This window comes from Radiomyces spectabilis (assembly GCF_025331425.1).
Source record: "Radiomyces spectabilis strain NRRL 2753 chromosome Unknown BYT42scaffold_7, whole genome shotgun sequence".
In the NCBI taxonomy this organism is placed as follows: Eukaryota; Fungi; Mucoromycota; class Mucoromycetes; order Mucorales; family Radiomycetaceae; genus Radiomyces; species Radiomyces spectabilis.
The window spans coordinates 646,262-659,766 of record NW_026251932.1 but is presented as its reverse complement, the minus strand read 5'-3'; the positions used below and the strand labels follow the sequence as shown (position 1 = coordinate 659,766).

The following is a 13,505-nucleotide window of genomic DNA, read 5'->3' as shown; positions in this document are numbered from 1 at the left end:
CGTATCATTTATTTACAACGCTTAGTGCAAGCTCAGTTGTGACGATTATTGGCAGAAACGTAGAGTGAAGAGAAAGAGATATAGAAAATAATGTAGGCAAACAGTTTCTGAAAATTGCCTAGTGCAAGGAGATTATACGATTATTTGGTTAAGAATAAAGCAATACTAACTGTGAATGTTAAATTAAGCAAAAACAAGAAAAAAACAGAAAGAAAAAGCAGGCAAAGAAAAATGAAAAAAAGAGCAACGGAGGCAAAAAACTATCCATTGTCGAAAGAAATAAGCAAGGCATGTTTAGCTGACGGGCGGAGATTGCGGAACGCTGCGAGATGGCGTCTCCACAGGCGATTGTTCAGTCGATCCAGGTGGGGTGCGTTGTTGGTCTTGCAACGCTTGCTCAGCAAGCGATAACCGAATGGCTTCCATCACCATCACCTCTTCAAGGTCCATATCCATATGACTGTTTAAAGAGTCCATGTAATTGGAGTATTCGGAAGGCACCATCGAACTGTAGGTACGTCTCGGCCGGCTCCGTGCATTTCCTCCCGCGGCATTCGGTCGCACCACCGTTCTTCGCGTTGTACCACTACCGGACATGCTGCCTGAGTGACGTCGGCGATTCGGAGGCATGATGTCCAGCATATCCTGCCAATTCGGTCGAACTTGATCTAACGGGGTGAAATAAAAAGCGACGTCTCAGAATCCGTTCAACCACAGCTATTTCCTGCCTTCAAGTTCATGGGTTGTTCAAAATACTTACCTACAAGCACCACATCTGGGTCATTGGGTCCCAACCTTTTCCGTCGAGTACTCGTGGTCGAGGTATCATTGGCGGACACTGTTCGTATTAAATCCAGGCGTCGTTTAGATAAGTTCTAGATGGAATCGAAGAATGAGTCTCAGCATGACATAAAACCACCCAATAGGAAAGCTTACCTCGTAATGGATACTCCAAACTGGTGGAACATGAACTACGCCAAAATTAGGTTGTACGCAAAATGGACAAACGGCGGGTATCAATGGCGACTCCGGTGATCGTCTGAGCTGTAAAAAGCATTCAGTGCAAATGGGCTTGTCGCAGCAACGAGAATAATTGATAAACGCAGGATAGATCTACACCATGAAAATAACACAGTCAAGAAACAGTCGGTTAGGGCATCTGATTTTTTCTCCGGCAAGACCAATACACCAGAGGAAACAGAAATACATACCAAGAAACAAATAGGGCATTCGACGGTGTCTGTGTACAATAAAGCATTCAGATCGGAAGGTGATTTTGAGGGGCGCAACGAAGGACGAGAAGGAAAGCGGACAGCTTGTTTCTTCACAGTGGGACAATGGGTAGTGACAGTGGTGGCGGTTGGGGTGGTGGTAGTGGTGGTGCAGTGATCAGGAGTGGAGACAGTTTTGGTGGAAATGGGAACGCACATGGAAGGCGCTTGGTTGTGATCCGATATGGATGGTTCAGGCAATTCATTCAATCCTATCACAAATGTCGTCTCAGTTTTGACTGTGGAGCAATGCCAAATCAGCGCATGATTAATTTACCTTTGTAGAAAGGAGCCAGTCGGCCTTCACGAATGAAGCGTCGAACCACTTTGTAATCATAGTCAACACATGCTGAGGAGTAGAGGCCTTGAGGAAGAAGGGAGCCGTAATCCACGGTCTCGCTCTTTCCAGCCATCATGGAGTTGGGCGACTGGATGGTAAAAGCTTCTTTCGACGGATGAATCCCCATTGGCACACCTACACAAAGGCGAAAGAAAGAACCTGCAGAGAGAAAAATTGGAAGAATGGGCGATCATGGTTCATCATTGTCTCACAAAAATCAAGTCACATTGCGAACCGTGAACTTTTTTTGATGTAACCATTGGAGCATGAACCAAGCAGTGAGAAAATGTCCACCATTTTCCAATGTCAGCGAAGATCCTGCTTTTTTTGTCTAGACTAACATTCGTCATATCTTATTATTGAACGGCATGATAATATCAAGTGGTTCAATGTTGGTGAAAGCTGGCCTCATATTAGTCATCGAATCATGATTGGGCGCAAACAGTCAGAAAAATGGATTTTTTTTTCAGAAATCCACCGTGCTAAATCATCATGACGCGCATTATCACGCTACGATGGGGTTGGCTTTCGTTCTCAGGAACCGATCGACGGAAGGTGGCTCACATGTACAGCACATGCATGCGCATATGCATACGTTTTGCCAAGCTTCTCCGCACTATGGGTCTGGGAATCCCCAAATATCATAGCTAAACCCCTCTATTTGTTTCAATGACCAATGTCCTTCCCATTGCCGATCCAGTCATGGCGGAACCACGAAAAACGGGACAAATGTGATTGTTGCACGAGATAAAAACAAGGTTTGAACGGGTATCCAAAAATAGTGGATCACTAAAATAGTAAAATAAAACGAACAAAAACAGTTAGTCATTCATAAAGTCAGCCATGAAAAGAAAGCGCAAAAGAATGAATTAAAAAGAACATGTTTTCGTCAGTTCGATTCACCATTTGGTCGCTTGTTGCTATGAAAGAAAAAGAGTCAGTCATTAAGTCTATCAAACTCAAAACTCTACCGAAACCCCCCGGATGCTTCCCGAATCCGCTATTCTCATTCAAACTCTGATGGATCAAGTCATGTTGGAGCATCAGTCGCTTTGATATTCGTCCTTGATCTTTTTGCTCGCTGGGTTCTGCTATTATTTTATATATCAAATTATAGTCAATGATTTGAAGCAAATCAGAGGAAATCAAGAGCATAGAAAAAAGATTAAAAAGGTGGATATCATAAAACAAACCCCTAAAAGATTTTAAGCAAAACAGACAAGTGAGGAATGGGATACAAGGAAAAAGAAAAGATGAAGGAAAGATGAAGAAAACAGGAATTAATGCGTCATAAGCTCAAAGAAGATTACTCAAAGCATACAACAGAAGGGAACGTAGATTTCCTGAGCGCCCAAGGCTGAGGTTTTCTTTAATCATCCGGATCGACGACCCAAATACATCCACTGCTACTTGGCTTGGATTGCATGTCTTCAAACTCGTCACCGGTGACCCATCTTCGCCATGCTTCGAAATAACCGTGTTCCAGATTCCGTGTCCATCGATGCGTGTCAAAGAGTCGACTTTTCTCACGGGTACAGAATAACCGTTTTCGGAGATTCATCAAATCGCCTTGACCACGCCGTTGCACTTTCCCAGGCATCACCGTCTCATAGGTGTACACCAGTCCCTGCGCTAGAGAAACTGCACGATCTTCATATTCCTTCTCATTGCTCACAATCATTTCGTCTCCGTAACCAGTGGCGCGTGCAATGCTAGCGCCAACCCGCGAACACATCTTGTGCATATACTTGGGATACGTCACAATAGGTGTGCCTGACCATAAAATATCCGCCGCCGTCGTGTGAGCATTGCATTCGGGAGTATCCAGAAATAGATCGGCCACTCGACCACGGTAGATATGGATATGTTTAGGTGCCACGTCTGTGAAAATCACTCGTTGAGCCACTTGAGGTCCCGCCCAATCAAGCGCACATCGTCGTAAATGTTGTTCTCCCGCCGGCGGAAATCGAAGCAACCACAGAATCGAGTTGGGCACACGTTCAAGGATGCGTAACCACATTCGGAACGTCGAAGGTTCCAGCTTGTACAGTTGATTGAAGTTGGCAAAGATGACAACATCATCTGACAGGTTTGGAAATACTTCGCGTCGCATTTTCCACCGTTTCTCTTCTTCAATCGCCCACAGCGAATCGATATCCGCAGTATCCACCGTCGACGATCCAAAGCTTAATAGATTTTGACTCGAGTGGTTTGCATCGGTTTCGCGGAAGCCTTGCTTGTGATCATTGACGAAATACGAATGAGGCATATAGATGAACTTTTCGGTATACACAAAGTCATCGGTATCTTCTTCGGGATCAATATCGCCTTCAAAATCACCGTTGGCCAACGTGGTCGTCGTTCCACTGGATTGTCGTGATCGCCACACTTCGCAGCTCGTCATTTCAGGAGGACACACAATCGCATCGGCAATGATCCAGTCACACCATCCTCCTCCCAAGGTACCGGCAAATCCCATGAACGAGCATTGCACGGGACTGGGACGAGCGGCAAATATTTCATTTCGCGCGCCTTTGGTATAACCGTTCAAATTCACAAGCACATGGATCCCTTCTTCCACTACTTTTTCAATAATCTGTTGATTCGACCAGCTAGACACATCGATGAAATGTTCCGCTTCGCGTTCGATCTTTAACCGGTAAGGCGTATTGTCACTCGGGGTCGTCGCATAGCAAAACACTTCACACCGTTCGCGATCGTGGAATCCAAAGACCGACTGCATTAAATGGGAGAGAGGGTGGTTGTTAAAGTCGGATGAGATGTAACCAATCTTCAATCGAGGCGAAGGCGGAGGGGGAGGAGGATAGACGTGGCTGGCGACCCATGACGATGTCAATGTGGTATGTGAGATTCGGAGAGCGTTACGATGAGAAATTAATCGCACCTGGCGAGCTGAAAGGGGATAAGTAAAGGTATGGAAGGGTAGCACGGTAGGCACGGGCGGAGCCGCCAAGTTGCTGGGTATGAGAGGACGTTGGTACTTTTGGATCGCTTCGGCCGTGACAAATGCTTTCGGTTGTGATTCTTTGCTTTGCAACACCGCCCCGTATAGTTCCAGGTACCAGTTGCGTTGCAACCGGCGCATGATCCGTTCGAGAAGCCGAATAATCCAACCTCCCTCGTTTTTCTTATTGCCAACTTTGTGGTAATGATTCAGACGACGGCGCCATACGTCCAGTTGATCGGGTGAAGCCTGCTGCACAAGGCTACTGATCCGCTCCGTGAGAATTTCGCCAAACGTCATACCGTTGGCATCCACGGGAAGCTTGAGAATGCCAGCGCCCCACACGGACCCTTCATCCAACTGCTTTTCAACGGTATCCACGACACGTCCAATCCATCCACTACGTGCATGTTTGTCGCCAGTACTAGGGAAATATTTTCCATACTGATCCACCGTAGGCTCGTCACCGACGCCACCGCGTCCACGCCAATCGCACACACCACCCAGTGAATTCACAAGGCCACAGATGGCATCCACAAAGTTGGGGTTCACCTCCACAGCCCGACGGTACCACTGCACTGAATCCTGGACACGACCCATATCCTTGATAGCATTGCCGAGATTCGCCAGCGCCACGTCGAAACGGGGATTGTATTCGACGGCCTTTTCGTACATACTCACGGCTTCGTTCAAGTGGCCCATATCCTTGAGAAGTGATCCCAAGTTGGTGTAGAGGTGAGGGTGTCGAGGATCGATCTGAAGACCGTACATGTAATATTGCATGGCCAGCATGGTGCCCGTCAATGGTTGCTGCTGTTGTTGCTGTTGAGGGCCCATGGTCGGTAATTTCACAGCGGTCGCTGCTGCAGCTCCCGAGATATTGCTGATAATAATACCGAGATTGTTGGCCGTCGATGGACTAGGATGCAATGCCAAACTCATGTAGTACAGTGGCAGCAATAAGGAAAGGGTGGGAATGAAACTCTTGTCAGAGGACGCCGCAGCGGCCAAGGCTGGGGTGGAAGGGTTCATCATATCTTGGAACTGCTTCGCCAAGGTCAGCAGGATGGTGGAGGTGGTCTGGTTGGCTTGGTGCAACACACTGCTGCCAGTTGTGCCATCGTTGCCTACAGTGGTCTGTGAAATAGCGGCAAATCCGGGTAATACACCCGCCGTGGATGAAAATGTGATTTGCAGAATCCGAACGGCTTGATCCGGTTGCAGCAAGATCAAAGGTAATGATGCGGAATCCAACGTTCGTCCAAACCTCATGGCTTCCATGACCGCAGTCGATCCACAAGCCAGCGCGATATGGTTGATCACCGTCAACAGATTGATGCCGCCAAATGCCAATTCTAATCCCTTCTCGTACTCTCGACGTGCGCCCGCAATATCCGACAAGGCATACTTTAGGTTACCTTTTGCGTAAAAGAGGTTTTGCAGTCGTGGGAGCTGATTTGTAGGAAGTTGCTTGGGCGCTTTAATAGGACCGTGAAGAAGGGCGTCTGTCTGCGATTTAAAGTAGTACTGTTCCACAAATTCGCACACGGATAATGCTTCTTTGTATCGAGGCGAGGGTTGCTGTTGCCCGTGATCTTGGGTTTTTTCATGTTTTGTATCCAAGGTGGTATTTTTTAAATGTTGTTCGATACTGTTCACCGTGGGCGTACTTGAGCATAGTACGCCTACAAGGTTTTCCACCGCGTCCCAATAGCCCGGTCGGAGCTTCACAGCCTGATACCACCATCGCTCCGCTTCACGCGTCCTACCCATACTACGTAACGTCGTGCCGATATTACTCATCGCTTCAACGTATACAGGCTCATACTTGAGGATCAGATGGTTGTAGCGAAGAGACGACTGATAATCTTGATACGAGTAATAGACACAAGCAAGCAACAGTAAGGTTGGAAGATGGGTGGGGAAAGCAGCATGGATCGAATGTAAAAGGGATAAGAGAGTCGGATTCTGGGGCGATGATGCATACAAGGTGTGAGCGTACTGCAGCATACTTTCCCGCAACTCTTCGGTGAATTCCATTTTCCCCATGGACGCGAGGGTTGGATTGAACATGGCAGGTTGGGATATATTGGTGGTTGCCGGTGCATTGACCACGGCGGGGAAATATACGTCCGGGATGGTATCGTTAGATAACGACTGCTGAACCAGAGGATTGTTATGGATGGATACCGGACCGCTGGGAATGGAAAACGATTGTAGCGGAACCCGAGCATCAAAATCTGGGCCAATATTTTGCTGATAAGTTGGATGCCTCGGTGGCAACTGCATATTGTAATGGGATGCAATATTGTTGGATGAAAGCATGGTTTGAGAAGATGAATAAGGTTGCTGGATGGATAAAACATGCTGCTGCTGTTGCTGCTGCTGATGCTGTTGCGGATGCTGATGCTGATGTCCTGAAGGATGTTGCAGTTGTTCCTTTTGATGTTGTTGCTGCTGCTGCTGTTGCTGCTGCAACTGAAGTTGCTGGGAATAGTTCAAGGAATCTAGGGATGGTAACACGTTGGAATGAACTTGGCGTGGTTGCTGCGCGTATCGTTGATGAAAGTCAGGGTTGACGCGACTGGAAAGATATTGCCGCCTTCGAGGATCATAATAATGATTGACCCATCCATTTGAACCTTCAAAGTAATAACTGGCAAGTGTCGGTGACTGCGGTGGCACCATAATCGAAGGACGGTGTTGCTGTGGCTGCTGTTGTTGTTGAAGAGACTCATGCTGACGTGTCGGGTCGTAGCGAGTCGGTTGAGAGGGATATTGACCGAGTGTAGCTGCGTTGGCAGACCCAAACGGTGCTTGCTGTCCCGTTTCCAAAAGTGCTTCTTGCAACCGCGGCGACATTAGCTCCTGTTGAAAGTATGCAAATGCAGCCGGGTCGTTGTGACCGAAATAATGTGGGTAATGCATCAGTTACTACAGTTGAAGACAGGACAGGAAGGTTTAGTATACTGGCAACAAGTTTCCTTTCCTGCGCATTTGCTCACCACTCAATTTGTAAGTTTGCGTTGCGTAAGTGGGATGGGTAGAGTGCTGCGACAAAGGCAGAATTGAGTTCTTTTTAAAAAACGAAAGTGGGTGCGACAAATGGAAAGAAAATGAAAATGAGCTCGAATTGAAGAAGACACCGTTCTTGGCTCAGCCCTTTATGAAAGAAAAACACCAACTTCTCCAGAAAAGTTTCGAGAACTCGTCGACACAATATGCAAAAGGGAAAAGAAGAAAAAAGAACAGTGTTTTGAAGCGTAAAAAGCGAGCATAACTTACCGCACCCATTTCGTTATTCAAGTAACGAGAGAAAAAAAAGTCCGCTGATGGTATTCTCTCCCCCCCCCCCCCCTCCCCCAAAATTGAGTGGAAATTTCGAACAGCGTCAGTTCTTATTGCTTCCAGCCGGCTCTATTAGTTGAATTTAGCGCAAATAATAGGGGTCAACTGCAGCTGTCAGTAAAAAAAAAGGATTACGGTGTCTTGAAAAAGCTTTACTTGAACTTTAGTACCATCACTTTTTCTAAACGACAATCACAACTCGATTTTGTTAGTGCTATTAGCTCCTTCCATGGTCTCTGATTGATCAATCTTTTTGTTTTCTGCAATCTGCAGTATATTGTGCGTTATCCAATATATCAATGATGCTAACCCCTCACTAGTGCACATTCATTGTGATTTTTTTTAGAGTTTTTAGTATCGTAGCGTCACACCTCATAGTTATCAATGTTACTCTATCGTAGAAACTATGATACAGCAATGTTTCATAGGTCGTTCATTGCTCATTTTATTGAAAAGCATCCCGGACTTTTACTATATCATATCATTGTAGAGAACCGGCCCCGTATACTATAAAATCAAAATAACAAGATACAATTTTCTTACAGGAAGAGAGCAACTATTATAACGGGAACTACCTATTTAATTTCTATCATGCAAAAATCAAATAAGACAATCGATTTCGTTTGTCACTCTGTATGTGAACGTCAATTATGCCGATATGTCAATGTTCTTGCATCAGTCCCTCTGGAAACCAGTCAGTTTTCAGCCTGAGACAAAGAGGCAGCCCTATAAAGATAAAAACCACATGTATAGAAATATCTCGCTTTTTTATTGCATTCTTCAATGACCTGTATATATACTTTAGATGGTTACAATTATCAACCACCTAAGCCTTCGCACATAGCTTGCTCACCGAAATTGGGAACGGGCTCGTATTGTCTCGACTGTCTGGCTCCTTAGAAGGAACAGAACCCCTGGGTAGTGATGATCACTCATTGTATCTAAAGAATAGTGGTTGGGTAAAGCCGGGGCACAAGAAAAAAAATATACACAGTGATGACGATTGTAATGATAGGATGAACCAATAAAGAGACTCGCTATTGAGATTATGCTTAAGGTGTGCCTGATGGGATAATTCGCTTGGCAGCTTTTATTATTACGTGGGATCAAACTTTAGGAAAAGGAAGAAAGTTAGTAAGCGGTAATCTATTCGACACGAGAGGTAATGTAAGTTATAATCTATTGTGTTTAGCTGAATGTGATTAGAAAAGTAAGAAAAAAGGGAGGGACTGTCGAGGAACGATCATCATCACGGTGATGAGGGTTGAGGAGACGGAAGGGAAGAAATCAAGCGGTTCCGACATTGCGTTCCACAGATCTGATACTGCACTGGAGCCTGTTGTCCAAACAACTCTTCGATTTGAACGTACTTCATGTCGGCATGGTAAAGGTAAGCTCCACACATTGAACACCGAGACGCTGTGGATGGGTCTTGCAGTATCAACAATTCCGCGATGGGTTCCGGTAACCAGCTGCATAACTCAGATATTGGCAGCTCAGTGCCTGCTATTTGCAAACACACCGATCGCAGCGACCCCATGCCGTCATGGGACGGAAGATTGGTCAATTCGAAAGGATTATCGTCTATCCATAACCGTGACAACGACAGCTTTTTTAATTCCACCGGCAGACACCTTAGCTGGTTACGAGTGACATCGAGCATTTCCAATTGCTGTAACTGACCAATCTGCGAAGGGAGTTCCGGAATGCGGTTGTTATGGATATACAGTTCGCGAAGGTTGGTCAATCGTGCAATGTCGGGTGGGATTTGGGTCAATTCGTTGTAGCCCACATTTAGTTCTTGAAGGTTGCTTAACCGCCATAGTTCTCGAGGAAGGGTAGTGAGTCGATTCTTTTGCAACTTGAGTGATGATAGATTGCACAAGTATTGAATGGGAGCAGCAATAGTCTAAAATAATGCACACAATAATAAAATTCGCAGTGAGTCAGAGTGTCAAGGGTAGTCGATCGGATGAGCAAAGTACCAGAACACTAATCTGTTTGTAGGCTAGATAAGCTTCCACTGTAAAACTTTGTGTTTCCAGCGCAACCCGTTTCTTGGGGTCGTTTTCTCGGTGTTCATAAAACGTTGCTTGGATTCCCTGCAGATGCCATAAGACAACCGATTTATCTACGCCATTTGTTGACATTGGCAGGGCTCAGAGAACAAGGCACATCAAGGGAAAGAATAGGAATGAATGTGGCTTGTCAATTGAAGCCGTGCTTTAATACAACCCACTTGTCCTGCAAATCCGATATTTCAGAACTCTTCTTTTATTCTATTTTTCTCTGGTCCTCCCACCCCCGCCTCCCCCGCCCAGTCAATTATCGCATATCTTACTATTCCTTGCTCAAAAACTCATTTCAACCGTTATCATGGATCTGCCTTATTCGAATCGACGTCGTTACTCCTACTCACGCGCTAGTTACACCGACGACGACGACCACAGCAATCGAATGTCGGATCTTGAAGGAGACAAAGAATTTACGCTGGGTCGAAGGATGTCCACCACCTCACTCAGCGACTCAGCTTCCTCTTCCTATAAAATGAGCATTGACTCTGACGATGCACGTTCCGTTTCTTCTGTTTTCGCAAGCAGACCACCCACCAACTACTCTCGTCAGGTGACACCGTCAACCTTACTGCCCACTTTGGACGTCCCCGTGCCTCGTCGTCCTCAGTTGACCCGCTCTTTATCGGAAATATCATTATCGAATAATAATAGTTCGTTATGGGCCTCACAGCAACCGTCACCCATGGATAGCGGTTTCAAACAAAGCAGGGGGATCGATTCATCTATGGGTGAGTCTAGTAACACGAGCCAAACTCCATTGGATGCAGCAGCAGCAGCACGTCCCCGTCGTCTGTCACAGCAATATCCTCCTTTTGGTGGAAGGCCAGTCGGCGGTCATACCCGATCGGCAAGTAATAGTAGTATTGAGCTCCGGCGTGATCCAGAGCGTCGAAGTGTCGTAAGGAGAAGCTCGTTGCTGGTAAGATAGGGAGCCTCAGACTCAAAGGGAATGGGGGAAAAATCGATGTCGGAAAAACTTCTTTGTTACTGATTGTTTCCGTTGTTTACACTTTATTCATTGCCAATAGCCCAAATCAAAAGCGCTGGCAAGGGTGCTCACACAAGCCGATGTAATGCTCATAACGAGAAAAAAAAGGGGGAGGGATGGTTCTCATCAAAGTTTGACTAATGAAACTAATTGAATAGGAAGATAGCCATCTTGCGGATATCGAAATGCGACGTGAACAGGAGACCACGCATCAAATTAAGGAGCGACTGGGACGAATGTCCATGGATATGGACAATGGAGTCAGAGGCCAGGTATTCAATGGATCGCATGCAAAGTATCCCATTGTACGGAGCAACTAACGGGGGATGGACGGATGTACGTTAGGCGGCTTCAGTGCCACCCGCGGCATGGGTACGACTGCGAGATATGGACTCATCTCCGACCATGGTGCCATATCAATGCTCTAAACTCAATCCAGAAACCGAGATGACGGTATGTCACATGGAAAAGTGCCCCATCCTATTTTTACGAATACGATCACTGATGATTTGCCTGCACTCAGAATTTTCAATTTGAAAATTTGCCATCTCCTGTCCAGCAAGGATTCAAGAGCGTCAAACGGAAAGGTATCTAGCGTGATTTTTTTTCTATTAGCTTGGCTTGAACTTCACCGACTTATTATTGTCTACTTTTTGCGTTTTGTCCTATGCGTCATTGACAGGATCGGAGGATCGTCTTTTTGAACCCTATTTGGGGAGCAGCCTTAAGCGACGAGCAGTGTCACCTTCCGTGTCACTATCAGCCTCTCCCGTTCTCACAGGCATCTCAAGTCCTCCCGGCGTTTTATCTCAGTATAACTCGAGTCCAACCAGTAGTAGTACTGCCAATGCTGCTGCCAGAGCTCAAACCAAACCAGGACAACTACCTACCAATTCGTTCAATCTTCAGGATGCCAGTGGCGGTTTAAGTCGCATGTCTCTGAGCGAATAACGACATGATCAATCCCACCAAAACTCCTTCGTCTCGCTCTGCTTGCATTACACGTTCCTATGTTTCCACCTTCCCTCGCTAATATTCTCGCCTGAAAACCACTGTTCTCTAGATTCATCGCTCTATACACTGTACTTATCTCCCGACGGTTGTTAATTGTTGGCAATGCTTTTCTAATATAATTGTTATTTTCATAATTGTTTTGTCATCAAAAAATTTGCATCGGGTTAAATCAAACTAATAGCATAGATATAATATAGTTCTCGTATATTGAAATGTGACCTTCACGAGTAGCGCATCGTCATCGATATTTCGCTGTAGAGCACCTACTGTGCTCAGCTTTTGTAGAAGCAAGAATATACGTTTTAATTTTTTTAGTGTGCCATTAGCTCAGGGTCTGGTAAACAGCCGGTAAAACAGATGACCACACGTGCCTACATTCACTTTGAGAACAGAGCGTTATTTATGGTATGGAGAAAAGGCACCAATTCGACGGAACCTGCGTGTTTTAAGGAAACACAGGCTCTAACCGCACAGGAAAAACCCATAAAGCAGGTTTTCATTATTATTATGTCCAACTGCTCGTTGCAGCAACGAAATATTACAACCGGGATTGACTTTTGCATGCTGTTGGAAGCCTAAAATCTTTACTCTCGTTCTTGGAGACTAAAAAAAAATTGGCGCGCGCAGAAACAAAGGGAAACGCCGCTTCCATTTAAGGCTCTGGTTGGCCACGTCCTGTTACGTATGCTTCTGCGAATAATTTGATTGGGCTGTAATTTCTTTGTGGGGAGCACTCGCACTCGCGGGTCAAATTTCCCGATTTCAGTGGAGGAATCTTGGGGCAAAGTAGGATTTGCGATTCAGCATGTCAAACTGTCAAACTGTCAAACTGTCAAAGAAAGAAACAAAAATAATAGACAGCGAGTATCTGACTGTTTGGTAAAGATTGAAACACACTAGGAACAAAGCATTGGAGAGCCAGGAACAGGGGGATAAACATAGGGAAAAGCAGTAATAGTTCATCATTTTGCCAAGTCACCTGACAGAAAATCTAAAAATACTGAGAGACTAAGTAATGCGTGTCTAACCAATTGAACTTGCTATATACTGGTTAAAGGAAAGAACTTAATTGCGAAATGAAGATCTTAGGCTTGTATAAGGCTTGTATTAATAGCGCAGGAATCAACCAATGACGGTGCATTTATCTATATTTGCAGCAGTCCTCTGCATATTTTACCATGGCGCCTAACCAGAAAGGGATGTACGACCACTTTTGACACTCGAGTTCAGAATATTCGCTCTATCTTCATTTTCCATTGAAAAAGGTTCTAAGGATTTGAGCGTGGAGTTCCCCAAAAATGTCATACCGTATGTAAAGTAGCTTGGTCTTTTTTCGCGAGACTCTGCGCATTAAGTTTGCAAATGCCATGTGCAGCATAGAAGCACAAGAAAAAATATATATTTCATGACAGTACCTGCCCCAGATTGTTCGCTGCGCTGGCACCTGGATATCCCTGTGATGTGCTATTTACATCATTCAATGCTGCTCATCATCCGCCAGATA

At 45.5% G+C, this 13,505-nt stretch overlaps 5 protein-coding genes across 5 annotated transcripts; 2 read left to right on the top strand and 3 right to left on the bottom strand.

Moving 5' to 3' along the window:
* The first annotated feature begins 86 nt into the window (after positions 1 to 86).
* Positions 87 to 669, top strand: BYT42DRAFT_350767 (uncharacterized protein). The gene has a single exon (XM_051563184.1). The coding sequence runs from the start codon at positions 330 to 332 to the stop codon at positions 630 to 632; it is 303 nt and encodes a 100-aa protein (XP_051422945.1). The 5' UTR covers positions 87 to 329; the 3' UTR covers positions 633 to 669.
* On the bottom strand, positions 670 to 2,093 carry BYT42DRAFT_350772 (uncharacterized protein). The gene is made up of 4 exons (XM_051563186.1): positions 1,549 to 2,093; positions 1,212 to 1,483; positions 937 to 1,113; positions 670 to 875 (listed from the first exon to the last, which is right to left on the bottom strand). The coding sequence occupies exons 1-4, from the start codon at positions 1,736 to 1,738 to the stop codon at positions 708 to 710; spliced, it is 807 nt and encodes a 268-aa protein (XP_051422944.1). The 5' UTR covers positions 1,739 to 2,093; the 3' UTR covers positions 670 to 707.
* Positions 2,094 to 2,873: 780 nt separating this feature from the next.
* Positions 2,874 to 7,838, bottom strand: BYT42DRAFT_350770 (glycosyl transferase family 41-domain-containing protein). The gene is made up of 2 exons (XM_051563185.1): positions 7,582 to 7,838; positions 2,874 to 7,510 (listed from the first exon to the last, which is right to left on the bottom strand). Exon 2 carries the CDS (start codon positions 7,502 to 7,504, stop codon positions 2,981 to 2,983), a length of 4,524 nt encoding a protein of 1,507 aa, XP_051422943.1. The 5' UTR covers positions 7,505 to 7,510; positions 7,582 to 7,838; the 3' UTR covers positions 2,874 to 2,980.
* A 1,686-nt stretch (positions 7,839 to 9,524) lies between these two features.
* BYT42DRAFT_465114 (uncharacterized protein) lies at positions 9,525 to 9,833 on the bottom strand (the record flags this gene model as incomplete). The annotated part of the gene is made up of 1 exon (XM_051563502.1): positions 9,525 to 9,833. A coding segment is annotated over one exon (309 nt), but the record flags the coding sequence as incomplete, so codon positions are not given.
* Positions 9,834 to 10,300: 467 nt separating this feature from the next.
* BYT42DRAFT_614286 (uncharacterized protein) lies at positions 10,301 to 11,938 on the top strand (the record flags this gene model as incomplete). Its single annotated transcript, XM_051571836.1, has 6 exons — positions 10,301 to 10,918; positions 11,028 to 11,069; positions 11,146 to 11,259; positions 11,333 to 11,440; positions 11,511 to 11,574; positions 11,670 to 11,938. The coding sequence occupies 6 exons, from the start codon at positions 10,301 to 10,303 to the stop codon at positions 11,936 to 11,938; spliced, it is 1,215 nt and encodes a 404-aa protein (XP_051422941.1).
* Positions 11,939 to 13,505: the final 1,567 nt, after the last annotated feature.